This window comes from Zingiber officinale, chromosome 2B (assembly GCF_018446385.1).
Source record: "Zingiber officinale cultivar Zhangliang chromosome 2B, Zo_v1.1, whole genome shotgun sequence".
NCBI lineage: Eukaryota > Viridiplantae > Streptophyta > Magnoliopsida > Zingiberales > Zingiberaceae > Zingiber > Zingiber officinale.
Window position 1 is genome coordinate 152,330,054 of NC_055989.1, and position 27,683 is coordinate 152,357,736.

The following is a 27,683-nucleotide window of genomic DNA, read 5'->3' on the forward strand; positions in this document are numbered from 1 at the left end:
CTTGATTATGTATATGTATTTATATTTCATCTTTGATTTCTTGCAAAGGTGGGTATGTTTCCCACTTAAACCTAAACTTCTTCATTTTTGTCATACATCAAAAAGAGCTCCAACAATATCTCAATTATTGGACTCTTTGACGTCTAATGACCATAAATATCATGTATTAATCCTCCATAAGATTACATACATATTCACTGCTCTTTTAGTCATTTTCAAATATTGAAAAATATTTTCAGATTGTATCAGTCGACTGACATCATCAAAACGAGCTTACAGAGACATTCTGTGCTCATGAACAGTGTTACCAGTCGATTGGTATAAATTTCAGTCGACTGCCCTCATCAAAATGAGCTCACAGAGACCTTCTGTACTCAAAAACACTATTACCAGTCGACTGGTAATTGTACCAGTCGACTGGTACACTATTTTAGTAAAAAACAACTTTTTTTATCCAACTTCAGAAATGCACCAAAAATTTCACAGATCTCCAAAAATTTTCAAATTTTAAGGAGGGGTATATTTTACCAATGTTTATTTGAGAAAAATATATACAAAAATATATTTATCACGGATTCCAAGATTAACACAAAATCCAAGACTATCTAAATAGTTCAATTGAACATTGACCTAAAGTTCTAGTTTTGGCTTCCTCTTGATGTATCTGCCTATACTAAACCATAATGCATCTCTTGCATTAGTTTATATGACATCTATACATCAAAAATTAAGTTTCATGCAATATGAACCCAATTCATATTTTCATGCATGAAACTTAACCCAATTGTGCCAACTAACTACTATAGAGATTCAAATCCATCTCTAATCCCTTTGGAACATATTGGTTCACTTGAGATCATTAATCATATGTCCCAAAGACTCTTTGAGCTCCCCCTTGAGCTCTTAATCTTATTCACATCCCTAGGTGACTCATTTACTATAACTAGGCCACTTCGGTGCACCTCGAGTAACACTTGGCCTACAAAACTCACCTTCTTAACCTTAGAAATCTTGTCTTTGGTTAGTTTCTTCTTTTCTTTAATCTTGGACACCTCATCTTTGCCATAATTATATGTCACCCTAATATATTCCTTCTTGTTGGCTTTGGATGACTCTCCTTTATCCTTGGTCACACCTCTCTTACCAATGACATGTGCTACCTTAGCACTTGACCTCCTTTTAGTCTTGGAGGGACCTAATTTGATATTTTTGAGTCTTTGACCACCCAAATACATGTCAAGTCCTTTAGGTCCAATAATGAACCTCTCTAGGACTTTCTCCATTTCCTCAAGCTTTTCCTTCAAGGCTTGATTTTCCAACTCTAGGGTTCTAACCCTAGAGTCAACATGTCCACCTTAGACATCCCTAGACCTACCCACCTTCCTAGGCATATGTCTCCCTTTCTTGGGATTAATGCTTAGATTTTCATCTACTTTCCTTCCCTTTGACAAAGTGGTTTGAGTCTTATTAAGTCTACTTTTACTAGATTTAGCATGAATAGATCTCCTAGGGTTATCTCCTATATTAATCCTATTCCTATCATTATATCTAAATCCATGATTATGCTTGGGTAAATAATAAAAATTATTTCTAGAATGCATAGAAGAATTTAAATTTGAACTTGAATTCAAGTTAGGGTTTACCTCCCTTACCCTTGAAGCTCTCTTCTTCTCCCACTTCATCATGCGCGCCAATTTCATGAGCTCTCCTGCACTTAGTGTGGTAGTGACCATGTTGGAGCAATCTGGGTACTCTAAGTTTTGATGTTTGGGCAAATGTTTAAGTTAGGTTTATTATTGTATTTGATATGCATTGTGAGTGTGCAGGATACAGGTACAACAAGGAAAGCCCAGGTGTGATCTTGGCAAAGGAGGAAAGTCCAAGGATGAGTCTTGGCGGTGTAAGTCCAAGCATGTAGTCTTGGCAACGTAAGTCCAAGTGTGACTTGGCAATCGATTAAGTCCCGGAGGCATGACCTCTTTGTAAATGAAGACCCGACAATAATGACAAAGCCGATGGAAGCTCCAGAAGGCAAGACGTGAAGGATGGGGAGGCATCCGAGGGACGCAAAGCTGATGGAGGAGGCTAGAAGGCTAGGTCTAGGTTGGTCGGGCGAGAATGAGTGTTGAGTGAATGTACTCAGGGTAAAATTCTAGAATTATGGTTCATTGTTGCAGCACTGTAGCGTTACTGTAGCAGTACTATAGCAGTCGACTGAGAGCGAACAGAAGGTTGGTATCGAGCCGTTGGGCTGCAACGGTCGAATTTTCACGAAGGGCAGTCGACTGCATGTTTTGGCAGTCGACTGATAGGCGGGGTTTTTCAACCCGTGGCCTATATAACCAAGCATTGGAAGCTTGGTTAAAGTTAACGAAATAGAGGTGGTTAACCCCTATTAGTAGTCTACCAGTGCCCTAGCTTCTCAAGAGTCCTTGGTGAGAGTTTGTGGCAAGGTTTCTCCACCCACAAGGAGCTACACAAGTTAGCCGGAGGTTTTCCGGGGAGTCATCCACCGACGGATCGGGATCAGAAGTTTCAAGAACTAGCAAAAGAAAAGTTTTGAAAAAGGAAATTTGCAAATGATAAGCATTGAATTTGAATATTGCTAATGTTGTTCTTGTGTTCTCAATCGCTGTACAACTTTCTTGATTTTCTTTTCTTTTCTTGTGATAGTACTATGATAGGTATGGAGACCAATGTGATTTTCACACTTGGAAGATTGGAGAAAAGAGATCAGTCTGAAGTTCTTCGAAAATAGCATAAACAATATTGAAACATTCAGGGATGAATAATAAGGATGCTAATTCAACAGCGGTATGATCTAAGTTTATTTTCATATGGTTCTTATGAAACAAGTTTCAGAATTTGAATGCGAAATTTGTAATGTTTATGGAGCATTATAGCTGATCCTGTCCGAGTGCTGAGTCAACGGTTGCTGGGGACGTGGTGCTCTCGTTGACTCCGCGCAACCCTATGAGTAATGTAGACCTCCGGCAAGAACCTGCAAGCACAAAACCGAGCCGGGAAGGGGTTCCCGGCGACGACCCTCCGACGCTCAAGTCTGCCTCCGACAACAAGAAATCGAAGTAGAATGACGAGAACTGTAGCTACAGTGATGAATCGCGCATACCTCTGTTGGAGTCTGAAGGCCCTTATATAGGGTTTCTCAAGGGCGCGTGCATGCTCCCCGAGACGTGCACGACCCTCAAAGCATACCTGGAATGGGCATGCCAGAAAAGCGTGTCTGTCCCCATACCTCAACAGCACGAGCATATCTCTGAAATGACAGCGGAAGCTTCCGCCATACGATTCTCTGCTGCTAACCGTGCCCCCTGCAGACGACACTGGTCCCTAGGAAGATATCGATACTTGCTCCCTTTGTCCTTTACCGGACCGGGCGGACGAGCCGTTCGACCAAACACCCTCCTCGGGCTGAGCGGAGGTCATCTTATTGTTGGAACCCCAAGGTATTTTGATGTGATCAAACAAGCTAAGTTAGGTCCTGTGTTTGTTTAACCCTTGTGTCTAAGTGTGCAGGAGCTTAGGAACACAGGAAGTCGAGCGGAAGACGCGGCTAGCGAGAAGGACGGCACGGGAGAGAGCCGACGGGCTCGGTGCGTCCGAGGGACGAGGTGTCCGCGGAAGAGTACACCGGTGGACGAGAAGAACGTGAGCGGCGTTAGAGGGACGACAAACCGGGAACGAAGGCTGCTCGAGGAGAAGGCTGGAACATGGGTTCGGGTGAGCCCTATTCCGGAAGGCCGAGATCACCCAAGCTAACGGAGCCGGAGCGAACAGACCCGGACCGAAACGAGCTAAACCGGAGCAGTGGAACCGGACCACAAAAAGTCAACAAAGTTGACTTAAGAGGTCTGGGCGCCCGGAATCATTCCGGGCGCTATTGAGGGTCCGGGCGCCCGGAACCCCTCCGGACGCCCAGAGCTGGATTTTGACCAGGATCGCGTCAAACGCGATCTGATCGTTGGGGAAAGAATTTTATCCCCTCCAGGGCGCCCGGAACTCCTTCCAAGCGCCCAGACCAGTACTATAAATATAGTACTGGTCTGCACATTAAGAACTCACTTGTAATCAATTCTTTATGTGCTTTCAGTTGTGTTCTTTTCATTTGTGCTGTCAACGTTGTAAAGAGGCTTCTCCGCCCAGAGGAGATCATAGTGCGCTTACTTTCCTTGGATTAGCAATCCTCTGATTGCAAACCAAGTAAATCTCTGGTGTATGATTTCTTTACTTAGTCTCTACTTTTTATTACAAGTGTTTATGATATAGTTGAAATCCGAGAAAGGTTCGAGTTTTATTTTGTAGGGCAATTCACCCCTCCCCTCTTGCCGGCCTCCAAAGGGACCAACAAGTGGTATCAGAGCAAGGCGCGCTTCAGGAGGACTAACCGTCGATCGAAGCAACAAGATGGTCGGACCAAGCATCGTCCCACCAAAATTCGAGGGGAACTTCGCAGACTGGAAACGTCGTATGGAGTGTTAGGACCAAAAGTAGCTAGAGGGGGGGGTGAATAGCTCGTCGCGTTCGCTCGGTGCGCTTCGTTGCTGGGCGTTGCTTGTTTCTTCTTGGATGTGCAGCGGAAAATACAGAAACAAACACAAGCACGCTAACACTAGGATTTTACTTGGTATCCACCTCACAAGAGGTGACTAATCCAAGGATCCACACCAACGCACACACCCTCCACTATGAATAACACTTCTTTATGGTAACTACCAAAGGCGGAGAAGCCCTACAACACTCTCAATACAAGAAGAAGAAAGGGAAATACAAGTTAAGCAAAAGCTTACAAGATGTGCAGTAAAAACCCTAACCCTAACTTCTTCCTCTTGCAATAGATCCGCCTCTTGACTTGGAAAGCCTCCAAGAACCTTCAAGAACTGGCGATCACGTGCTTGTAGAGAGCTGTGGAGGAGCAGGAATGAATCGAGAAGAGCTCGTGAAGAGATGCCGAAGACCACGCTCGCTGCGGCTTTAAACCCGACGCGACGGTCGGATCCCGATCGATGGTTGATCGATCGAGAGCTGCGATCGATCCACGGATCGATCCAGCGCCTATGCTCATAAGCGCTGGATCGATCCACGGATCGATCCGGCGCTTATCGCGCGAAGCAGCATCGTCCGATCGATCCGATCGGTAGGGACCTGAATCGATCCACGGATCGATCCGTGGATCGATCAGTTGGAAGAATCGGATCGATCCACCGATCGATCCACGACTGATCGATCCACGGATCGATCCGACTTGATTTTGCCCAAACCAAGTCCCAATCCTCCCTAACCAACATCCGGTCAACCTTGACCTGTTGGTACATCATGCCTCGCATCTGGTCACTCCCTTGACCTGCTAGGACTCCCCACCAAGTGTCCGGTCAATCCCTTTGACCCACTTGGACTTTTACTCGTCGTGCCAAGTATCCGGTCACTCCATTGACCTATTTGGACTTCCACCAGATGTCTGGTCAACCTTGACCCATCTGGACTTCCTTCCTTGCCAAGTATCCAGTCAATCCTTTGACCTACTTGGACTTCCCAACACCAGATGTCCGATCATCCTTGATCCATCTGGATTTCCTTCCTTGCCAAGTATCCAGTCAATCCTTTGACCTACTTGGACTTCCCAACACCAGATGTCCGATCATCCTTGATCCATCTGGATTTCCTTCCTTGCCTGGCTTCACTCACCAGGACTTTCACCTAGCTTCACTCACTAGGGTTTTCCATCTGCCTAGCTTCACTCACTAGGACTTTCACCTGGCTTCACTCACCAGGACTTTCACCTAGCTTCACTCACTAGGATTTCCTTCTGCCTAGCTTCACTCACTAGGACTTTCCAGTCAAGTATCCGGTCAACCTTGACCTACTTGACTCTTCTTCGATCAATATCTTATTGTCAAACATCTAAACCCAAACCAAGACTCAGCTTGGTTAACCAGGTCAACCTTGACAGGGATTTTGCACCAACAATCTCCCCCTTTTTGATGTTTGACAATACCACAATAACACTTACAATCCCACATGTAAGTTAGGCTAATCCTATAGCCTCCTTCTTCATGCCACTAGGTAATGAACACATAAGTTAAGCTTTTCATTCTCCCCCTAAGAGGGCAAACTCCCTCTAGGTAATGAAAACCTAACTTACTTCCTTTCATTCTCCCCCTATTGGCACACATCAACCCCTACTAATAAAACACATCAACCCGTCTTTGGACACACATCAACCTATGCTCCAATTTTGGGCACACTTCAACAACTTCATCTGTTGAAAACTCTCCCCCTGAAGAGTTGCTCATCGTGATCACAACTTCACTCATTGTGATCAACACAATAATGAAGGTCTCATACCCTTCATTTATCCTTAACTTCTTCCTCAATATAGACAAATACCCAACCTTGAGCATTTTCTAACATCTTGAGTTCCCACTTGAAATAATGAGGATATCCACTCCCCATTTCAAGTTCAACTGCTCATCCATGAGCATTCTCTTAACAGAAGGTTAACCACCTTCCAAGGTTTATGAAAAATAATTTTCATGTCTTTAAAGAGTCCCTCCCCCTAAAGACATGGTGGTAACTTCTGTCATTGCACCAACAATGACTTAGAATCCCTAAACCTTTAGGAAACCCAGATTTAGAAGTTTTGAGGTTCAAATGTTCAAAATTTGAAACAAACCTCAACCTAAACTTCAATAAAGTCTTCACTTAACCATTCCATCCTTGTTTTCAACACGAAAACACCCTTTTTATGTATACAAATGTATTTTAAGGGTTTGGAATGGTTACCTAGACTAAAATAGGTTCAAAGTGCTGAAATCAGGCTTTCCCAGCCAAAATCAGCAACTTGGATCGATTGGAGTTGGGTTCCAATCGATTGAACCTTTCTGAATCGATCCACTGATCGATTCAGAATACTGAATCGATCGGTTGATCAATCCAGCGATCCATGGATCGATTACTACACGAATCGATCCATGGATCGATTCGAGCACTCAATCGATCCATGGATCGATCGAGCTCGATAGTTGCTGAAATTCCATTTCACTTCAGAAACCCTAGAAAATTCTACAAAATCCAAAAATTATGAAATTTCGTGTAGACATTGTTTAGGGCATATATTATCAAGGAAAAATAGTTTTCTATGAAAATACATCATCTTTTCAAAGATTGACACAAACTTGAAAACTTGCAAAAACTTTAGTGTTTTCTTTAAGTTTGTGTCTAACTATTCAATGGTGATTACTATCAAAAGATAGCCTTCACCAAGGTTTTCCAAAATCATTTTGAAAACTTTTTCAAACCAATATCCCACCATATTCCTTGGGCTTAATGCACATGACTTGTACATTAGCTTTCCCAATGATGGGAAAACACATATCTATGTGTTTTGATGAAACTAAAACTCAAAAGAATGCACTAAATCAGCATCTTGAGTTTTGTTCATCATCCTAACATCTCACTTGTATCTAATGTGCACTAAAACACATACAAGTCATCTTATAGGTCTTTGTGAGATGTAGATTTTGGTTTTGCTCTAATCTAGGGATCATGCATATCTATCTAGGCATTTTGGAGATATTAGGCACCCACCTAGGATGTCACTTGTTAATAAGTGTTGTTAAATGCCTTTTGTCCTTAATTACAAGGAATTAAACTTTATGCATGATAATGTTATGACATTCATCAAAAAGAAATAATTTTCAAAAGAAAATATCCTATAACTACATGATGTATGAATGTCATGACATGGTATTTTTGGATTTTTCATAATAAAACATGAACGCAAAAATAGACATGATGTCATGACATATGATGGGCAAACAATCATGGCAAGATTTAGCATAAATAAAATATACCTAGATTAACTATCTAAGTATCCTTAAAACCTTAGCTAAACTTACAACTTAAACCTAGATTGCCCTAAAGTGCTTCAAGAAAATGTCAAAGCCTAAATTGGCATTTCTAATTCCCTTGATTAATTTATGCCAGTCGAAATTAAGCATATCCTCAAATGTTGGCATATTTCATTTTTCCACAAGAGTAGCACTTCAAGATTAAGGCCCGGATTGCCTTAAATTTCCTAAGAACATACCAAAATCCCAACTTGGTAGCTCTTATGAGTTTCCCAATATGTGCCTTTTAAGATTAAAATCAAATTTTCACCACTAGACACATTTTACTCTTTCAAGGAGTAAATAATAGTCCCATTTCATTTTCAAAGGTTAACAAAAACCTTGAAAATGCTCCTTGAGTGTCAATTTCCTCAAAGTTGGGTTAACTACCCTTCTAATCGGAGTTGACACTCTCTAACCCATTTATGGGGTAGAGAAAATGCTCCTAGGAACCCAACACCTATTGGTGCTCCTTGGGTGCTCTAGGTACTCACTAGGGATAACTTCCCTAGATACCTTCCTAGTGACCTTGTTGGGCTTCTTAGAAGCCTTGGTCACATTTTCTAGGTCAACCCTAGGGATAGCCTCCCTTGTGACCTTGTTAGTGACTTTCTTAGACTTCTTAGAAGTCTTAGTCACTTTGGTTGCAAAAATACTCTTAGGGATGACTTCCCTAGTATTTTTGACTTGCCCACTAGACCTAGGGTTTGTTCCATAACTATATGGAACCCTATGATAACTAAGCACATCCTTCTTAGCCTTTGGTTTGTATCCCAAACCTCTATGGCTATTGGATGGCTTTGATTTTCCTAACCCTAAGTTATGCTCATTTTGCCTTAATAGGATATTTTCCATCCTTTTTAGGGTCTTTTCCATTTTATCAAGTCTTGACCTCAAGACTTGATTTTCTATCATTAAATCCTTAGATTTTGGGTTTTCATTAAGTCCATGAGCATTTTGGTTTCTAGGCTTGTATCTAAAATCCTTAGAATTATTGCCTAGATTTTTACCTACATTTCTAACCCTAAGAGTGGTAGTTTTAGCATGAAGAGCTACATGTTTTTCCTTAATTCTATCATGCTTCCTATGTTCATGGTAAATAGCATTGAAATGATATAAATTTGACCTAGCATGTTTTTTACCATAATGTAAAGGAGTAGGCTCAATAAAAGATACCTTCTTCTTTACCTTGGAGGCTCCCCCTTGACTGGTACCTCCTTGAGCCTTGACCATCTTCTTCCCCTTGGGACATTGACTACGGTAATGTCCCTTTTGTTGGCACAAAAAACACACAATGTGCTCCTTGCTCTTCTTTGTTCCGGGGATGGTCTCCTTGGGCTTCACCTTGCCCTTTTGTGCCACTTGGCCCTTCTTCTTGGCCAATTTAGGACACTTACTCTTGTAGTGCCCACTTTCCCTACACTCAAAACATATTATATGATTTTTATTATTAATTGAAATATTTATACCTTTGCTTGTAGGGGTGGCACTTGTTTTGGATGTAGAAGCTTCTCCATTTGATTTTTCTTGACTTGTGGAGGTAGAAGCTTCTTCCTCCTCTTCTTCTCTTGACCCGGATGTAGAAGCTTCTCCTTCTTCTTGATCCGGTGTCACCAAGGATTGCTCCCCCTCAATCCTAGAGGTGGAGGCTTCATCATCTTGAATATGAAACAAGGAGTATGCTCCCTCCTTGTTCCCTTCGTTGCATTCCCTTGAGGATGAAGCTTCTTGGATTTCCTCTTCTTCGGAGGTTGAGCATCTCTCAACCTCGGAGTCCTCCTCTTGGTCTTGCTCCAAAGAGTCACCCTCTTTAGATACTTCTTGATTCGATGCAGGAGAGGATCTCTTCATGAAGCTTGGCCAATTTGCTCCATAAATCCTTTGCATCTTCAAATTCTCCAATTTTGCAAAGGATGGTGCTTGGCAATAGATTGACCAAAAGCTTGGTCACTTTGTTATTGGCCTCGCACCTTTGGACTAGCTCCGGGCTCCATTTGCTTTTCTTTAGAACTTTGCCCTTGGAATTTGTTGGAGCTTCGAAGCCTTCCGTAAGAGCAAACCATTGCTCTATCTCCATCATAAGAAAGTTTTCGATTCTTGATTTCCAAGAATCGAAGCTCGTGGAGGTGTATGGTGGAGCCACCCTCGTGTCAAATCCAAGTCCATCTTGGAATTGCATCTTGAAGTTGAGCTTGTGAATTCTTTGACTTTGATGAATTTGCTTCAACTTCTTCACCCTCTAGCTTTTCTTGTTACGCTTGACCCTTCCGGCGATGATTCCGGTGAAGAGCGGTCTCGCTCTGATACCACTTGTTAGGACCAAAAGTAGCTAGAGGGGGGGTGAATAGCTCGTCGCGTTCGCTCGGTGCGCTTCGTTGCTGGGCGTTGCTTGTTTCTTCTTGGATGTGCAGCGGAAAATACAGAAACAAACACAAGCACGCTAACACTAGGATTTTACTTGGTATCCACCTCACAAGAGGTGACTAATCCAAGGATCCACACCAACGCACACACCCTCCACTATGAATAACACTCCTTTATGGTAACTACCAAAGGCGGAGAAGCCCTACAACACTCTCAATACAAGAAGAAGAAAGGGAAATACAAGTTAAGCAAAAGCTTACAAGATGTGCAGTAAAAACCCTAACCCTAACTTCTTCCTCTTGCAATAGATCCGCCTCTTGACTTGGAAAGCCTCCAAGAACCTTCAAGAACTGGCGATCACGTGCTTGTAGAGAGGCGTGGAGGAGCTGGAATGAATCGAGAAGAGCTCGTGAAGAGATGCCGAAGACCACGCTGCTGCTGGCTTTAAACCCGGCGCGGTCGGATCCGTCGATTCGAATGTTACGATCGATCGGGAGGCTGGATCGATCCACGGATCGATCCGAGCGCCTGTGTGCTCATAAGCGCTGGATCGATCCACGGATCGATCCGGTGAGTCCCGCGGACGATCGTCCGATCGATCGGTGATCGATCGGGACCTGAATCGATCACGGATCGATCCGAGCTTCTGACCGGCGGGAAGAATCGGATCGATCCACGATCGATCCAGCGCTGAATCGACGGATCGATCCAGCGCAGATTTTGCCCAAAACCAAGTCCCAATCCTCCCTAACCAACATCCGGTCAACCTTGACTGTTGGTACATCATGCCTCGCATCGGTCACCCTTGACTGCTAGGACTCCCCACCAAGTGTCCGGTCAATCCTGACCCACTTGGACTTTTACTCGTTGCCAAGTATCCGGTCACTCCATTGACCTATTTGGACTTCCACGGATGTTCGGTCAACCTTGACCCATCCGGACTTCCTTCCTTGCCAAGTATCCGGTCAATCCTTTGACCTACTTGGACTTCCCAACACCGGATGTCCGATCATCCTCGATCCATCTGGATTTCCTTCCTTGCCAAGTATCCAGTCAATCCTTTGACCTACTTGGACTTCCCAACACCAGATGTCCGATCATCCTTGATCCATCTGGATTTCCTTCCTTGCCTGGCTTCACTCACCAGGACTTTCACCTAGCTTCACTCACTAGGGTTTTCCATCTGCCTAGCTTCACTCACTAGGACTTTCACCTGGCTTCACTCACCAGGACTTTCACCTAGCTTCACTCACTAGGATTTCCTTCTGCCTAGCTTCACTCACTAGGACTTTCCAGTCAAGTATCCGGTCAACCTTGACCTACTTGACTCTTCTTCGATCAATATCTTATTGTCAAACATCTAAACCCAAACCAAGACTCAGCTTGGTTAACCAGGTCAACCTTGACCTGAGGGATTTTGCACCAACATGGAGGTATTCCTAAAAACAGATTTTGAAATTCGGTTTATTATGAAATATGGTTTTTTAGCTCCAATAGATAAAGATGGAAAAGAAAAAGAAGAGAGCGATTGGACAAAGAAGGAGCAGAATGAGTCGGTAGCAAACAGCCGTGCGGAACATCACCTGCTGAGCGTGTTACCGCCTCAAGAGGTCAACCGCATCGGAAACTATTTATCTGCTAAAGAACTTTGGGAGAAGTTCTTGGAACTCCACGAAGGCACGTCCGAAGCAAAGCTCGCTAGAAGGGACATCAACAAACTGATGAATATCCGTCTGGAGAAAGGTGAGAAAGTAGCCAGTCTACATGCAAAGGTAAAAGAACTAGTTACTGGTCTCGAAAATCTTGGTGAAACGTTAACAAACCGAGACACTATACGCTACGCGCTCAACGCGTTTCCAAGAACTCCGGAGTGGACATCAATCGTCGATGCTTACTACATCTCAAAAGACCTGGAGGTAAGTACTTTAGAAGAGTTGTTTTCTACCCTTGAATTACACGAAACTAGATATGCAGAGATATCAAAGGACACAACCCAGACTATGGCACTGAACGCAACCAACAAGGATGAACCCGAGTCAGACTCCGAAGACGATCAAGAAGCGTACATGGTAAGAAACTTTAAAAAGTTTTTTAGATCTAATAAATTTAAAAGAGATAAGAATCAAAAAGGTAGAAGAAAGGTACGGTGCTACCAATGTCAGAAGGAGGGACACCTAAGAGAAGACTGCCCAGAACTCAAGAAGGTCAAAATGAAGACACCCAAGAAACACAACCTAAAAGCAACTTGGGATGACACTTCTTCATCTGAATCAGAAGCTCAAGAATATGCGGGGATTGCACTGATGACAAACCACGAAGGACAAAGTACATCAGAACCCAGCATCGATGAAGGGGGAACGATCTCAGATGGAAGTAGCGAAACAGGGGGAGATTCAGGCTTCAAGTCTGATATGGTAAGTGATGTATGCCTCTTACCCCCTGATGAACTTTACTTTGGTATCAAAGCTATGACTAAATCCATGTATAAATTAGAAAATAAAAATGTCAAATTAGAAAATGAAATTTTAGAAACAAAGAGAATTTTGGCAAAATCATGTCTTATAGAGGATTTTGAAAAATTGAAAATTGAAAATGAAAAACTAAAAGAAGAAATAGAAAGATTGAAAAAATCTAATTGTTCAAATATTTCTACTTTTAGAAATTATAAATGTTTAAATTGGTATTATAGATTTCATCAAAGTCAAATTAGAAATATATCAAAAATCTATATACCTAGGAAATACTTGGTCAATCCTGTAGGTAGGAACCTCTATTGGGTTCCAAAAACCTATTTAATTTAAAATTAAAATTAGACTTAGCATTTTCAGCAAGGAAATTAAACAACTAATTTCTTTATGAGGCTTTGTCTAAGGAAGTGGTTGTTGCTCCAATAACCAAGAAGGCCTAGTGCCTCGCCACGACCTGGAAGCCAAGTATCGAAATGAAAAGTTTAATTGATTAACTGAAAAAGTATTAATTTAAATTACTTAATGCTTTAAAAGAGTTATTCAATTTGTGTTAGAAAATATTTAACAATTTTTTTTTAACTTATCTTAGAAATTTTTATGAAAATTGACTTTGATTTTTTATAAAAGTAAACTTAGAGTTTTTTTTTATAATATTGCCTTATCTTTTTTTTAAAAAAAAAAAATTGACTTAGAATTGTTTCTTATGAATATTCACTTAGAATTTTTTTTGGAATGTTAAAATAAGTTTCAAACTTAAAATTTTATTAACAATTATGACTGTTTTTTTCTGAAAAATATTTTACTTAAATTTTTTCTCGAAAGAAAAATTCTGAAAAGTGTCTTTAAACTGACTTAGATTTTTTTTACACTCAAAGTTTTTTTTGAATTTACCTTAGACTTGTTTATAACCCCAATTTTTGTGTGATCAAAGGGGGAGAAGTATGTTAAGTCTAGGGGGAGGTAATATAATTTTTCAATTGAAAAATATTTGGACTTATTTGAAATAAATTATTTTTATTGCATATGGTTACCCTAACTTAACTTGGGTTGCTCACATCAAAAAGGGGGAGATTGTTGGAACCCAAAGGTATTTTGATGTGACCAAATAAGCTAAGTTAGGTCCTGCGTTTGTTTAACCCTTGAGTCTAAGTGTGCAGGAGCTTAGGAACACAGGAAGTCGAGCGGAAGACGCGGCTAGCGAGAAGGACGGCACGGGAGAGAGCCGACGGGCTCGGTGCGTCCGAGGGACGAGGTGTCCGCGGAAGAGTACACCGGTGGACGAGAAGAACGTTGGCGTTCGAGGACAAGAAGCCGGAAGGAAGGCTGCTCGAGGAGAAGGCGGAACATGGGTTGGGTGAGCCCTATTCCGAAGGCGAGATCACCCAAGCTAGCAGGGCTGGCGACCGAAACGAGCTAAACCGGAGCGGTGGAACCGGACCACAAAAGTCAAAAGTTGACTTAAGAGGTCAGGCGCAGAATCATTCCGCACCACAGGCGCTATTGAGGTCGGGCGGAACCCTCCGGCGCCGGGTGGATTTTGACAGGATCGCGTCAAGCGTGATCGATCGTTGGGATAAATTTTAGTTGATCCTTAAGTACTTCACTTTGCACTATAAATATAGTACTGGTCTGCACATTAAGAACTCACTTGTAATCAATTCTTTCTGTGCTTTCAGTTGTGTTCTTTTCATTTGTACTGTCAACGTTGTAAAGAGGCTTCTCCGCCCAGAGGAGATCATAGTGCGCTTACTTTCCTTGGATTAGCAATCCTCTGATTGCAAACCAAGTAAATCTCTGGTGTATGATTTCTTTACTTAGTCTCTACTTTTTATTACAAGTGTTTATGATATAGTTGAAATCCGAGAAAGGTTCGAGTTTTATTTTGTAGGGCAATTCACTCCTCCCCTCTTGCCGGCCTCCAAAGGGACCAACACTTAGCTGGGTTGAGCTCAGCCTATCGGACGAAGCCTATCAGGCGAGTGCGCTTTGACTACCGAGCCGATGTTTCGTTTACCGTCGGCCGAGCGGCATGCCCGCTCGTCCGTTATCCTCTCCCGTCTTGCTTTAAGAGCGTCGGAAGCTCAGCGTCGAGCCGAGCTGTCGAGAAGCCGGGTCGGCTCTCGTCCAGCGGATCGAGGGGTAATTTGCTGGCCAGGCGCCTGTAGGGCGTTGACCACCTTGACCTCTTGCTGGATGGGCCCCCTTCCCTTACCACCGGATCACACATGTCTTCCCTTCAAATCTAGTCGAAGGAGGCTGAAAGTCCGACTGACTTGACCAATAGTCTGGTGGGAGGTTGGCCGGTTGGCTAATGGGCGAGCCAAAATCCCATTCGGTTAATGCCGAACGGGCTCCTCTCCCCCTAACGGACCCTTCTCCCCCGGTCGGCGCTTCGTGCCTTTGTACTCAGATCATTTTGGATACTCTTCCTCACCGTTGTCGAGCGGGCCGATCGGCTACTGCTGACGTCATCCGAATCTCCTTGTGATACGTGCAGATCGCTTCCATTAAGGCTGAGCACGCGCCCATTAAATGTTGACCCGTGGGGGGATGCCATGTGTCGTTGGCGCAGTCGCCGCACGTCCGAGGTGATAGATGCTGATGTGACGTTTGGCGGTTTGAATTCAACGACAAGATATGCACTTTGATCCCTGTGCCATAGATCGGACGGCTCAGCTCGGCCGTGCCCATCTTTATAAAGCTTTGACGTCGCCGCTTCCTCGGCGCTCTGTTTCCGCTCCTCCCTCGTTTGCTCCGGCGACTTCGCTTGCCTCCAGTGCTCCGACGACTTCGTTTGCCTCCAGTGCTCCGGCGCCTCTTAGCTTTCTTCTCCGGCACTTCATTTTCCGATAAGCTCTAACTTGCGCTTCTTTTCCTTTGGCTGTCATCGCCCTTCGATATTCCGTCAATTCTGTTTATCGAACTCGTTGTCGATCCTGCCTTATCCTTCCGTCGACTTCTTTAGCCAATCCCTCCGCCTGTGTTTTCTGGCTATGGCTAGCTCCTCTTAGCCAGTCGACTCGGCCCCTGGTCCCTGGTATACCACCATGGCGACCAGGTTTGATGCCGATGACGCGGCACATCTTATAAACGCCTTCAACCTCCCGTCCGACCACGAGCTTGTCCTGGCTGAACCGTTCGATCGACCACACAACTCGCCGACCTGCACTGTTTGTTTCTTTCGAGACCAGTTCGTGGCCGGTTTCCGATTCCCTATCCATCCCTTCATAACCGAAGTCTGTAATTTTTTCCGCATCCCGCTCGCCCAACGCCTAATTCTTTCCGCTTGCTATGCGGCGTGGTGGTGTTGTTCAGAGTGCACAACATCCCACTGACCCCTCAAGTCTTCCACTACTTTTACTATCCCAAACTATCCAAGTTGGGCACATATCTCTTCCAATCCCGGATCGGCTTAGTGTTTTTTGATAGGATGCCCTCCTCCAACAAGCACTGGAAGGAGTACTTCTTCTACATCAGATTACCCGAGCGGCCTTTCTTCCGCACTCGATGGCAAACCGCTCTGCCACCTCCGTCTAAACTGAAGAGGTACCCAGCCAGATTACCTCCATGCCACTAACATGTTAGCCGATCTGAAGTTTGATATCTACAAATTACTTCCAGAGGGGGTAATGTACATCTTCGGGTTGAGTCTGAGCCGATTGAAGCTCCCGAGTAGCTTAGGTAAAAAATATCTTGAGCCTTCCTCCCTTGAGTCTAACTGATTCTGTCTTTCCTTTGCAGCTGACATTATGATGCGAGCCCGAGCAGTCGGTATAATGAAGGCCAAGCAGGTCGAAATTGATGCAGCTGCAGCCAAGGAGATGGACCGGCTTGGCTTGACCCCGGTCGGCTTGCAAGAGGTCACGGCTGGGGAAATTGCCACTGTGGGCGAGGGGACCGCCGCACAGACGCCAAGCGTGAGCGGGACTACTGACCCAGGGGTGGCCCAAGAGGTGCCCCCCGTCATTTGAGCTGAGGGATCAGGGTCCTCGGGTGACGATGTGTCGCTCACCCACAATAGACGCCGAGCCGAGGTGTCCTCCCGGTCCGCCACGTCGATCGTGCAAACTTCCGCGGGAGGAATCCTCCGATCGGACCCCCTCATTGGCCGAGCTGCAGGAGCCACTTTACGTGCAGCCACTTTACCTCCCTTCCTCCGGCTGGGAGGAGGATAACTCGCTCGGTCATTTATCCTGTTCGCACTACCCAGTCCTCCAGCCTGTCCGCCTCTGCCCAATCAACGCCGAGTGGGAGACGATTCGTCACCGCCACCCTTCGTCTGCCAACCGAAGACCTTCGCATGCCAGGCGACCAAGCCGAACCTCCCCAACATCAGGTCTACATCCGGGGTCGGCTCGACCGTGTATGGGAAGAGGCGAGGACGCGAGCGGCTCTGCAGTCCCCGGGCGCGCTGGCAGACAGTCATTTGGAGATGTCCACGGGGGTTAGTTCTCTTAGCTATCATTTTGTGAATTGTCTCCGATCGACACTAATGTTTGTTTGCAGTACTGGGTGGAGAGCATCGCCATGTGCCAGCGGTTGGCGCAAGTGGAGGACGAGCTGAAGGAGCTCAAACTCTCCAGGGAGGCTTCTTCTTCTCAGGGACCATCGGTTGGTCGTCTGAAGGCTGATTTGGAGAGGTCTCAATGACTCCTGTCTGAGGAGCAGCAGAAATCAGCCGAGCAAGCCAGCAGACTGGGTCAAATAGAGGCACAGCTGAAGACCTATGATAGGAAGTTGGAGCTGGCCTCCACGAGGAAGCAGCGGGTCATCGCCAACCTGGAAGAAAAGAACAAGCAAGCTAGGCAACTGGCCAAGAAGCTGAAGGAGACGGAGGACTCCATGGTCGCCGAGCGGGAGAGCCGCTCGACCAAAGAGACTGAACTACAGGGCCATGTGAAGCGCCTTGAAGATGAGCTGATGGCGTCGCATGCTGCTTTGAAGATGAGCTGATGGCGTCGCATGCTGCTTTGAAGATGAGCTGATGGCGTCGCGTGTGCCTTGAAGATGAGCTGATGGCCTCGCGTGCTGCTTTGAAGACCTATCAGGAAGCTGAGCCGACCCGCTTCGCCGCCATGAAGCATCAATACCCTCGCTCAAAGCCCTTTCTGGAGAAGGCAATAGGCCGTATTGTTCGTGTTGGTGAGGTTAGTATTAATGGTCTAACCCAGATTTTGATGAATGAGAAAATAGGTTAAGTTAGTCTTGCTGTTGATCTAACACTCTGACCGAGTATGCAGGAGAAGTCCAGACAGGTCGACGGGCTGACCGGATGTCTGGCACGAAGCCCAGCTAGGTCAACGGGTCGATCGGATAGCTGGCACGAAGTCCAAACGGGTCGACGGACTGACCGAACGTTTGGCACAAAGTCTAACTAGGTCGACGGGCTGACCGGATAGCTGGCACGAAGTCTAGACGGGTCGAAGGGCTGACCGGACGTTTGGTAGATAAGTGGAGGTAAGTCACTAGAGGGGAGTGATTGTGAGGACGCGTTCCCAGGAAGGAAACTAAGGCGCCGATCCGACTTAGAACCATTTCAGAACTCTAAGTCGAGATCTTGACTAGATTTCGGTCTCGGAAAGACAGAATCTAAGTCATACTCTTTCTATCTTGAATTATGAACTGTGCTAATAATCTGTTTTACAGGAGATATGAGTGCCTCGGAGTAACGTCTTTCTTGTAGGAAGGAATCTGCTGGAAAACAGGATCCAGGTGCCCGGGAGGTGTTCGGGCGCCCGTGAGGTACCCGAGCGCCCGGAGGCGAAATTTTATCCCCAACGTCGCTGTGCCACGTGGAGTTTGCTGGTTGGCTCGGCTACGTCATGGTTGAGGCGCCCTGAAGGTTCCAGGCGCCCCGAACCTCCTATATAAGGAGGGTCAAGGCTGAAGCTCCAAAAAAATAACTCAGAATCTACTCTATTGTGCTCTTGCGACGCTGCAAAAAGTTCTCCGACAAGTGCCAGTTTGTTTTTAATTTTTATTCTATTGTCGGTTCTTTCCCTCCTAATTAATTCTGTACTTAGTCTTGTAATAATCTTTCGAATTAATTAGTGATTGTCCAACGAAAGCACCCTTATGTGCGGGCCTTGGAGTAAGAGTCGATAAAGACTTTGAACCAAGTAAATAGACTTTGTTAGCCGTGCTCTCTCTTTTTGTTTTCCGCTGCGTACTCGTACTTGAAATTTTTTTCGATATTCACCCCCCTCCTCTATCGACTCTTCACGATCCAACAGTCCATTGATTCGAGTTGGCCATTACTGCCACTCTTGCCCAACTGCAGGCGAACGGCCACCTCCCTGAAGGTTTTTCCGACCGGGATGTTAATCGAGTCCAGCTCCTGGAGGGTATCCCTATTGAGGCGTTTGAATATATCGAGTGAGCGAGCGGTTTATAGAGTTTTTTATTGAGTCTTAGTGTAATCCTGCCGCTCGGCAGCGCCTATTAATGAAATCATTTTGCGTCCTCCTTTATGTGCAGCTTGCTTTACCAAGAATTCGGATGCGTAGTTCCGTTCGGCTGCAGAACCCATGCCCTCATTGAAGTATTCGCCTAGGATCATACCTCCGGGGTTTAGAGTAGCCGCTCAACTTCTCTTAGCATATGCGTTGGATTATTTTCCAAGGCCGGGCTTTAATGTCGCCGCTCGACGGTCTTCAAGGCGGAGTATTTATGGTCGCCGCTCTGGGTTTAATGTTGCCACTCGACGGTCTTCAGGCCGGGTATTTATAGCCGCCGGTTCGGCTCTGGCATTTAACGTCGCCGCTCGACGATCTTCAGGCGGGGTATTTATGGTCGCCACTCCGACCCTGGCGTTTAACATCGTCGCTCGACGGTGTTCAGGTGGGGTATTTATGGTCGCCGCTCTAACCCTGGGGTTTAACGTCGCCGCTCGACGGTTTTCAGGCCGGGTATTTATAGCCGTCGGTTCGGCTCTGGCGTTTAACGTCGCCGCTCGACGGTCTTCAGGCGGGGTATTTATGGTCGCCGCTCCGACCCTAGCGTTTTACGTCGCTGCTCGACGGTCTTCAGGTGGGGTATTTATGGTCACCGCTCCGACCCTGGCATTTAACGTCGCCGCTCGACGGTCTTCAGGTCGGGTATTTATGGTCGCCGCTCCGACCCTAGCGTTTAACGCCTCCGCTCGACGATCTTCAGGCCGGGTATTTATAGCTGTCGGTTCGGCTCTGGCGTTTAACGTCACCGCTCGACGATCTTCAGGCCGGGTATTTATAGCCGTCGGTTCGGCTCTGACGTTTAACATCGCCGCTCGACGATATTTAGGCGGGGTATTTATGATCGCCGCTCCGACCCTGGCATTTAACGTCGCCGCTCGACGGTCTTCAGGCAGGGTATTTATGGTCGCCGCTTCGACCCTGACGTTTAACGTCGCCGCTCGACGGTCTTCAGGGCAGGTATTTATCGTCGCCGGTTCGGCTCTGGCATTTAACGTCGCCGCTTGACGGTCTTCAGGCCGGGTATTTATAGCCGCCGGTTCGGCTCTGGCATTTAACGTCGCCACTCGACGGTCTTCAGGCCGGGTATTTATAGCCGCCGGTTCAGCTCTGGCGTTTAACGTCGCCGCTCGACGATCTTATGAGTTGCCCAGCCGTTCAACAATGATCTTGCAATCCTTTGTATTTCGATTTTAACCCTGCAGTCAAAAGGTGTAGGGCAAAGAATAGATACACGACACTAAATACATCAGCACACCTTTCACCAAGCTCGGTACGGCTGGAGATGGTTCGCAATCCATGGTCGCTCCAGTTGCCGCCCGTCTTCATCTTCGAAATAGTAAGCTCCCTAGCGGAGCTTCTCCACGATCTTGAACGGTCCAATCCACGGAGCTTCTAGCTTGCCAACGTCACCGACCGGTTTCACATTTCTCCATACTAGGTCGTCGACCTGAAAGGATCGAGGGATTACCCGCCAGTTGTAGCTTTGCCTCATTCTTTGCCGATAGGCCGTCAGCCGAGCGGTCGCCTTGACGCGCGTCTCATCCACCAAGTTAAGCTCCAGTTGTCTCTGCTCGTCGTTGTGGGCGTCGTACTGCTGCACTCGGTCGAAATCTATTTCGACTTCGACGAGAACGACTGCCTCACCCCCGTATACCAAGTGGAAAGGCGTGACACCCATCCCTGTTGGTGCAATATTCCCTAGGTCAAGGTTGACTGAGCGTGAATTGGTTCAAGCTCGAGTCTTGATGTTTGGTTTCGATGTTTGACAATACATGGAGACAAGACATGGAGATTGCAGGTGTAATTGTTCATGTGGAAGATTGTGAATGAGAGTCAAGTAGGTCAAGGTTGACCGGATACGTGACTGGAAAGTCCTGGTGAGTGAAGCTAGGCAGAAGGAAAGTCCTAGTGAGTGAAGCCAGGCAGTTGAGAAGTCCTAATGAGTGAAGGTAGGCAGAAGGAAAGTCCTGGTGAGTGAAGCCAAGCAGTTGAGAAGTCCTAGTGAGTGAAGGTAGGCAGAAGGAAAGTCCTGGTGAGTGAAGCCAGGCAGTTGAGAAGTCCTAGTAAGTGAAGCTAGGCAGAAGGAAAATCCTGGTGAGTGAAGCCAGGTGAAAGTCCTAGTGAGTGAAGCTAGGCAGGAGGGAAATCCTGGTGAGTGAAGCCAAGTGAAAGTCCTAGTGAGTGAAGCTAGGCAGGAGGAAAGTCCTGGTGAGTGAAGTCAGGCAGATGAGAAGTCCTAGTGAGTGAAGCTAGGCAGAAGGGAAGTCCTGGTGAGTGAAGCCAGCCAGATGAGAAGTCCTAGTGAGTGAAGCTAGGCAGAAGGGAAGTCCTGGTGAGTGAAGCCAGCCAGATGAGAAGTCCTAGTGAGTGAAGCTAGACAGAAGGGAAGTCCTGGTGAGTGAAGCCAGACACGAGAAAATCCAGATGGGTTAAGGTTGACCAGACATCTGGTGAAAGTCCAAGTAGGTCAAAGGAATTGACCGGATACTTGGCACGAGAAGAGAAAGTCCAGGTGGGTCAAAGGGACTGACCGGACACTTGGTGAGGGAGTCTTAGCAGATCAAGGGTGACCGAATGCTAGGCATGATGGACCAACAAGTCATGGATGACCGAATGTTGGTCTAGGGGGCATTGGACTTGATTTTGGGAGAAATCATGAGCTGGATCGATCAGCCGATCGATTGGCTCATGCCCAATCGATCAGCTGATCGATTGGGCGAGTCTTTGCAACAAGCCCCCACCTAATCGATCAGTGGATCGATTGGGAGAATCGCGCGATCACACAGAACAGCTCTGGATCGATCGGCCGATCGATCTAGAGCCTCAAATCGATTGGGAGGTTCTGTTTTCGCACGATAAGGGCTGGATCGATCAGTCGATCGATCCAGGCAATTCCCAAGAGCACAGAGGCACTCTGAATCGATCGGTCGATCGATCCAAAGCCTCCTCGATCAATTGGGAGCAATCCAATCGATTGGGATTCGACCGTTGGCGCAGGATATAGTTGTTGGCGTGTGTTCGTCTTCAGAAGGGCTCACGATTTTCATCTTAGATCTTCACAGCGTTTCCACAGCTTCTCCACAGAGTTCTCACCACCAGTTCTTGAATTTCTTGGAGGTTTTTCCAAGTCAAGAGGTGTATCTACAGCAAGAAGAAGAAAGCTAGGGTTAGGGTTTTCTTGTGCAAACTTGTAAGCTTTTGCTTATATTTTGTTTCTTTTCCCTTTCTTCTTGTAGTGTGAATTTGTAGGGCTTCTCCGCCTTCGGTAGTTACCGTAAAGGAGTGTTTTATTAGTGGAGGGTGTGTGAGTGTGTGGATCCTTGGACTAGTCACCTCTTCTTGAGGTGGATACCAAGTAAATCTACGAGTTAGCGTTGTGTGGTTGTTTCTTTGTATTTTTTGCTACATTTCATCACAAAAAACAAGCAACGATGAGCACAAGATCGCGCTGAGCTATTCACCCTCCCTCTAGCTACATTTTCGGTCCCAACAAGTGGTATCAGAACCAGGTTGCTCTTCACCGGAGTCATCGCCGGAAGGGGCAACAAGCTAGAGGGTGAAGAAGTTGGAGCAATTTTACAAGTCAAAGACTTCATCAAAAGGCTCAACTTCGACAATGGAATTTCGAGATGGACTTGGATTCGACACGAGGGTGTCTCCACCATTCACAATGATGAGCCTCGATCTTTGGAGATCAAGGATCGAAAATTTCTTTATGGTGGAGATAGAGCAATGATTTGCTCTAATGAAAGGTTTCGAAGCTCCAACAAACTCCAAGGGCAAGCTTCTCAAGAAAAGCAAATGGAGTCAAGAGCAAATTCAAAGGAGCGAGGCAAATGATAAAGTGACCAAGTTATTGGTCAATTTATTGCCAAGCAATATTTTGGCTCAAGTTGGAGAATTCAAGGACACCAAGGAGCTTTGGAGTAAATTGGCCAAGATACATGAGATCCCTTCCACTGTACCAATACAAGAAAAATCTAAAGAGGGTGACTCATTGGAGCAAGACCAAGAGGAGGAGAATTCCGAAGTTGAGAGATGCTCATCTTCCGAAGAAGAAGTCCAAGAAGCTTCATCTTCAAAGGAGTGCAATGAAAAGGGCAAGGAGAGGGCGTACTCCTTGTTCCATATACAAGATGAAGATGAAGAAGCCTCCACCTCTAGGATTGAGGGTGAGTGTAGATCATTGACACCGGAGCAAGAAGAAGCCTTCACATCCGGGTCAAGAGAAGAAGAGGATGAAGAAGCCTCCACCTCCACAAGTCAAGCTAGATCAAATGAAGGATCAAGTGTCATCCCTACACATGGAGGTAAAAATATTTCAATTAAAGATAAAAATCACATTATATATTTTGAGTGTAGGGAACATGGGCACTACAAGAGCAAGTGCCCTAAATTGGCTAAGAAGAAGAGTTAAGTGGCACTAAAGGGCAAGGAGAAGCCCAAAGAGACCGCTCCCGGAACAAAGAAGAGCAAGGAGCACATTATGTGCTTCTCTTGCAATCAAAAGGGACACTATCGGATTCAATGTCCCAAGGGGAAGAAAGCGGTCAAGCCTAAGGGAGGAAGCATGAGTAAAGGGGGAGCCTCCAAGGTAAAACGAAAGGTATCATTTATTGAGCCTACCTCTTTAAATAATGGTAAAAAGCATGCTAATTCAAATTTTTATCATTTTAATGCTATTTACCATAAAACTAGGGAGCATGAAAGCGTCAAAGAAAAACATATGGCTCTCCATGCTAAGACTACCACACCTAAGGTTAAGAAGATAGGTAAAAGGTTAGGCAATAACACTAAGGACTATAGTTATAAGCCTAGAAATAAAAATGCTCAAGGATTTAAAGAAAATTCAAAATCTAGGGATTTATGGGAAGAAAATAAAGTCTTGAGGTCAAGGTTTGATAAAATGGAAAAGATCCTAAAAAGGATGGAAAGTATCCTAAAAGGGCAAAAAGAGCAAAACCTAGGTTTAGCACTGACGCGCGTCTCATCCACCAAGTCAAGCTCCAGTTGTCTCCGCTTGTCGTTGTCCGCGTCGTACTACTGCACTTCGTCGAAATCTATTTCGACTTCGACGGGAACGACTGGCTCGCCCCCGTATACCAAGTGGAAAGGCGTGACACCCATCCCCTCCTTTTGCGTCGTTCGGATTGCCCACAATACGCCTGGAAGCGCGTCCACCCAGCTGCCCCCGACGTGGTCGAGTTGAACTCGGAGGATCCGCAGAATCTCTCAATTGGCTACTTCGACTTGTCCATTACTTTGGGGGTAAGCCATTGAGGTGAAGGCCTGCTGGATGTCGTATTCTTCACACCACTCACTGAACTGCTGACCGATAAACTGTCGTTCATTGTCTGAGATGAGCCGGCGCGGGATACCAAACCGACAAATAAGGTGTTGCCAGATGAACTTCTTGGCCATCTGTTCGGTGATCCTGGCTAGCGGCTCGACCTCTACCCACTTGGAGAAGTAATCAATGACTACGAGTAAAAACTTCTGTTGACCAGTTGTCATGGGGAAGGGCCCCACTATGTCCAGGCTCCACTGGTCGAACGGGCAGGATACCGCGGACGTCTTCATTTCCGCCGTCGGACGGTGTGAGAGATTGTGGTACTTTTGGCAGGACAGGCAAGTGGATACAGTCCGAGCGACGTCCTCCTGAAGGGTCGGTCAAAAGTATCCAGCCAACAAAATCTTCTTTGCTAGCGAACGACCACCCGGGTGTCCACCACAGGAGTCTTGGTGTACCTCCTGCAGTATGTAGTCGATGTCTTCCGGTCCGACGCACTTGAGAAGCGGTTGGGAGAAAGCTTTCTTATACAGCTGATCTCCGATTAATGTGAATATGCACGCTCACTTTCTTAGCAGTTGAGCCTCTTCCCGATCGGAAGGCGTAGCTCCTGCTCGTAGAAACTCTATCAGTGCCATTCTCCAGTCGCTGGAAAAGGTGAGTCCCTCCATCCGGTCGATATGGGCCACGAGGGACACTTGGTCGATCGACTGCTGAATGACGATCGACGATATAGAGCTGGCTAGTTTCGCCAGTTCGTCCGCCACTTGATTCTCCGCTCGGGGAACCTTCTTTATGACCACCTCCTGGAAATTGGCTTTCAACTTTTCGAAAGCCTCGGCATAGAGCCTGAGCCGAGCGCTATTGATCTCGAACATTCCGGAGAGCTGCTGGGCGGCTAACTGTGAATCCGAATGAATCAGAACTCTGATGGCGCCCACGTGCCGAGCAGCTTGCAGCCCGGCTATGAGAGCCTCATACTCAGCCTCATTGTTGGTTGCTCGGTAGTCCAGCCGAACAGACAGCTGCATCCGCTCTTCTTTGGGAGAGATCAGTAGTATTCCCACCCCACTCCCTTGCCGAGTGGAAGACCCATTGACATACACATTCCAGGTGACTTCGGGCTCGAGGTCTTGCACCTCGGTGACGAAGTCCGCTAGAGATTGTGCCTTTATGGCTGCCTAGGGCTGATATTGAATGTCAAACTCACTGAGCTCCGTGGTCCACTTGATCAGACGCTCTGATGCTTTTGGATTGAGGAGGACCCTGCTCAGCGGGCTGTTAGTCATTACTATGATGGTATGTGCAAGAAAGTACGGACGAAGCCTCCGAGTGGCGAGGACCAGTGAAAGGTGAGTTTCTCGAGACCAGTGTAGTGGGATTCAACGTCTTTTAATATATGACTCAAGAAGTATACAGGTTGTTCCTTGTCGTCCGACCTTACTAGGGCCGAGCCGACCGCGTGATCGGTCGAGGACAGGTAAACTTTGAGGGGTTCACCAGCTATTGGCTTGGCTAGCACTGGTAAGGAGTTGAGATAGACTTTGAGCTCCTCGAACGCCCGATCGCACTCCACATCCCACTGGAACTTCGTGGCTCGGCGCAGGATCTTGAAAAATAGTAGGCTCCTGTCAGTAGACTTTGAAATGAACCTTGATAAAGTTGTTATCTGACCGGTAAGACGCTGCGCTTCCCTTAGGTTCCTTGGTGGTAGCATATCTTGTAGCGCTTTCACCTTGCTGGGATTAACCTCAATGCCCCGCTCGGTCACAATGTATCCCAGGAAATGTCCGCTCTTGGCACCGAACAGACATTTCTAGGGGTTGAGCTTGATTCCGTACGTCCGTAGCGTATGGCAGGTCTCCTTTATATCTGCATAGAGATCGGCAGCCTAAAGTGATTTAATCAATATATCATCTACATATACCTCCATATTGCGCCCGATCTGCCGCCTGAATACTTTGTTCATAAGACGCTGGTAAGTGGCCCCAGCGTTCTTCAAGCTGAACGGCATAACGTTGTAGCAGTAGGCGCCGTCCGCCATGATGAAGCTAACCTTCTCCTAGTCCTCGCGGGCGAGCGACACCTGGTGGTATCCCTGGTATGCATCCAACATGCATATTAGCTTGCACCCGGCGGTTGAATCTACCATCTAATTGATTCTGGACAAAGGATAAAAGTCCTTCGGGCATGCTTTGTTCAGGTCCCGAAAGTCGATGTAGACTCTCCATTTGTTGTTCGGCTTAGAAACGAGCACTACGTTCACGAGCCAGCTCGAGAATTGCACCTCGCGTATGTGGCCAGCCTCCAGGAGCTTCTCAACCTCCGCTCAGATTATTTGATTCTGTTCGGCACTGAAGTCTCTCTTCCGTTGCTTCACTGGTCGGGCGTCTGGTCGGACGTGGAGCTCGTGCTGAGCTACACTTGGGGAAATGCCGGGCAGTTCGTGCGTTGACCATCCGAAGACATCGTGGTTTTGTTGGAGGCATTTGATGAGCTCTTTCCTTTATTCCCCCTCCAGGTCAGATGCTATGAAGGTGGTGGCCTCCGGTCGGCAAGAATGAATCTGCACTTCCTCCTTTTCCTCATAAACTAAAGTAGAAGGTTTCTTGGTTATAGTGTTTACCTCGATCCGGAGTATCTTCTGTGCGGATCTGGCTTCAGAGCGGACCATTTCCACGTAGCATCGCCAAGCTGCTAGCTGGTCTCCTTGGACCTCTCCTACTTGGTCCTCGACGGGGAATTTTATTTTTTGACAAAAAATAGAGACGACAGCCCGAAACTCGTTGAGGGTGGGGCGCCCCAGGATCACGTTGTAGGTGGAGGGGGCGCCAACCATGATAAAGTTAGTGGCCCGCGTCCTCCGAAGCGGCTCTTCTCCCAGTGATATGGCTAGTCGGGTCTATCCGACTGGCAGAACCTCGTTTCCTGTAAACCCGTACAGTGGGGTTGTCATGGGCAACAACTCGGCTCTGTCAATCTGGAGTTGGTCGAATGCCTTCTTGAAGATGATGTTGACCGAGCTGCCTGTGTCAATAAATATGCGGTGAATAGTATAATTGGTTATTACCGCTTTGATGATGAGAGCGTCGTCGTGCGACACTTCGACTCCCTCAAGGTCCCTCGGACCAAAGCTAATCTTGGGCCCGTTCGCCTTCTCTTCGCTGCAGCCCACAGCGTGGACCCTTAGCTGTCGAGC

At 46.4% G+C, this 27,683-nt stretch overlaps 1 protein-coding gene across 1 annotated transcript; it reads right to left on the reverse strand.

The window, feature by feature from the left end:
• Nucleotides 1-20,539: 20,539 nt before the first annotated feature.
• Nucleotides 20,540-20,872, reverse strand: LOC122048875. The gene has a single exon (XM_042610390.1). It carries the CDS (start codon nt 20,870-20,872, stop codon nt 20,540-20,542), a length of 333 nt encoding a protein of 110 aa, XP_042466324.1.
• Between the last annotated feature and the right edge of the window lie 6,811 nt (nt 20,873-27,683).